Here is a 1437-nt window from a genome sequence, read left to right as displayed (position 1 = left end):
GATTTAACTTATTAATTACATTAATAAATTTATTAACTCATTAATTGTACCAAATAAATAAATAAATAATATGGCGGGTAAATAACATTACGAATCGTAGGGAAAAAAAAGAAAATAATAAAATTTTAAAAAACGTTTTTGAAGTTGTTTTAATTGCCGCCGCCGCCACCGCCGCTCCTCACTTCTCCTCCTCCCCCCGCAGCTACGCTGGCTCGAATCGAACCCTTTTTCTCCCTTTTAACTTCCGTTTTTCGTCATGAAAAATTTTTTTTTTTTCTTATCAAGATACTAAGATGGAAATCTTCAGAGAGCACTGATAATGATGACGGTGGTGGTGGTGATGGTGGTGGCGGTGGCGGGGGTGTCGGCGTACGCACGCGTAAAAGATTTTAATTATTTAAACTAAACTAAACTAAAGACTAAATTACCTTTTGAGTTCGTTTAATATTAATTATTTTTAAAGTATTTTTGACAAATGGCGGAATAAGATTTCCGTTTCCTTCTTCTTTACACGTCGCCATTTTCCTTTCCCCACATTGTCATCATCATCATCATTTTCTTTTTCTCGTTTTCTTCCTTTTCTTCTTCTTCTTATTATTATTAAATTATTTTCACAAACGGAATACATTTAATTCGTTTTCATTTCGAATGATAAGACCTTTTAAACTAATTATAAATTTACTATCATTATTATTATTATTATTATTATTATTGTTAATCCCTTTATTCCCTTGATGCGATTATTTACATTTAACATACCGGTGTGCGTGTTGTTCTTTCCTCCTGTCGTTGTTGTTGTTGTTGTTGTTGCTGTTTTAAAATTTTCGATTGTCGTCAATTCCTTCCCATAAAATTTTTCATTCTTTCTCATATCCTTAACACGTCCCTGATTTCTTGTAAAAACGTAAAATTTACATTCGTAAATAATTATTCCGGCACGTGTACAAAACATTTTCATCACCCGTTATTATTTTTATCATCCGGTTTCGAATATTCCCCTCTTTCCCATTTTCTCCTCCTACTCCGCCATGTTTATCTAATAAATTATCATTATTATCATTATTATTATCATCATCGTTTCGCGTCACATTTTTTTTTTTTTTCAAAGGAGTTCACTTATTAGTTAAACGAAATATTATTATGTGCATTTTAATAAGGTGATGAAGAAACGCTCCGAAAAAAATTATTATTATTATTATCTTTCCACATAGAAAAATGCTTTAAACTTTTTTTTAAAATGACGTTGTTGACCCTTCCTTCCCCCCTCCCCGCTCTGCTACTACTTTTTTCTCCTCCTTTTTATAAGGATTTGATTTTATAAATAAGATTCGATTTGAAATTGTGATTTTTTTTTTTAAAATTAAAATGGAGGAAAAAGAGGAGGCGTGGTATGTGTACGTATGTGTGATTTGGTGTAAAAGTAGTGTCAATGCACGT

At 31.7% G+C, this 1437-nt stretch overlaps 1 protein-coding gene across 1 annotated transcript; it reads right to left on the bottom strand.

Annotated features, from left to right (window-relative positions):
* Positions 1-628: 628 nt before the first annotated feature.
* On the bottom strand, positions 629-952 carry Phum_PHUM018770 (uncharacterized protein; the record flags this gene model as incomplete). Its single annotated transcript, XM_002422802.1, has 2 exons — positions 629-658; positions 749-952. 2 exons carry the CDS (start codon positions 950-952, stop codon positions 629-631), a joined length of 234 nt encoding a protein of 77 aa, XP_002422847.1.
* Positions 953-1437: the final 485 nt, after the last annotated feature.

The sequence above is a fragment of the Pediculus humanus genome, genomic scaffold (assembly GCF_000006295.1).
Source record: "Pediculus humanus corporis 1103172107372 genomic scaffold, whole genome shotgun sequence".
In the NCBI taxonomy this organism is placed as follows: domain Eukaryota; kingdom Metazoa; phylum Arthropoda; class Insecta; order Psocodea; family Pediculidae; genus Pediculus; species Pediculus humanus.
This window is presented reverse-complemented; position numbering and strand designations above follow the sequence as displayed.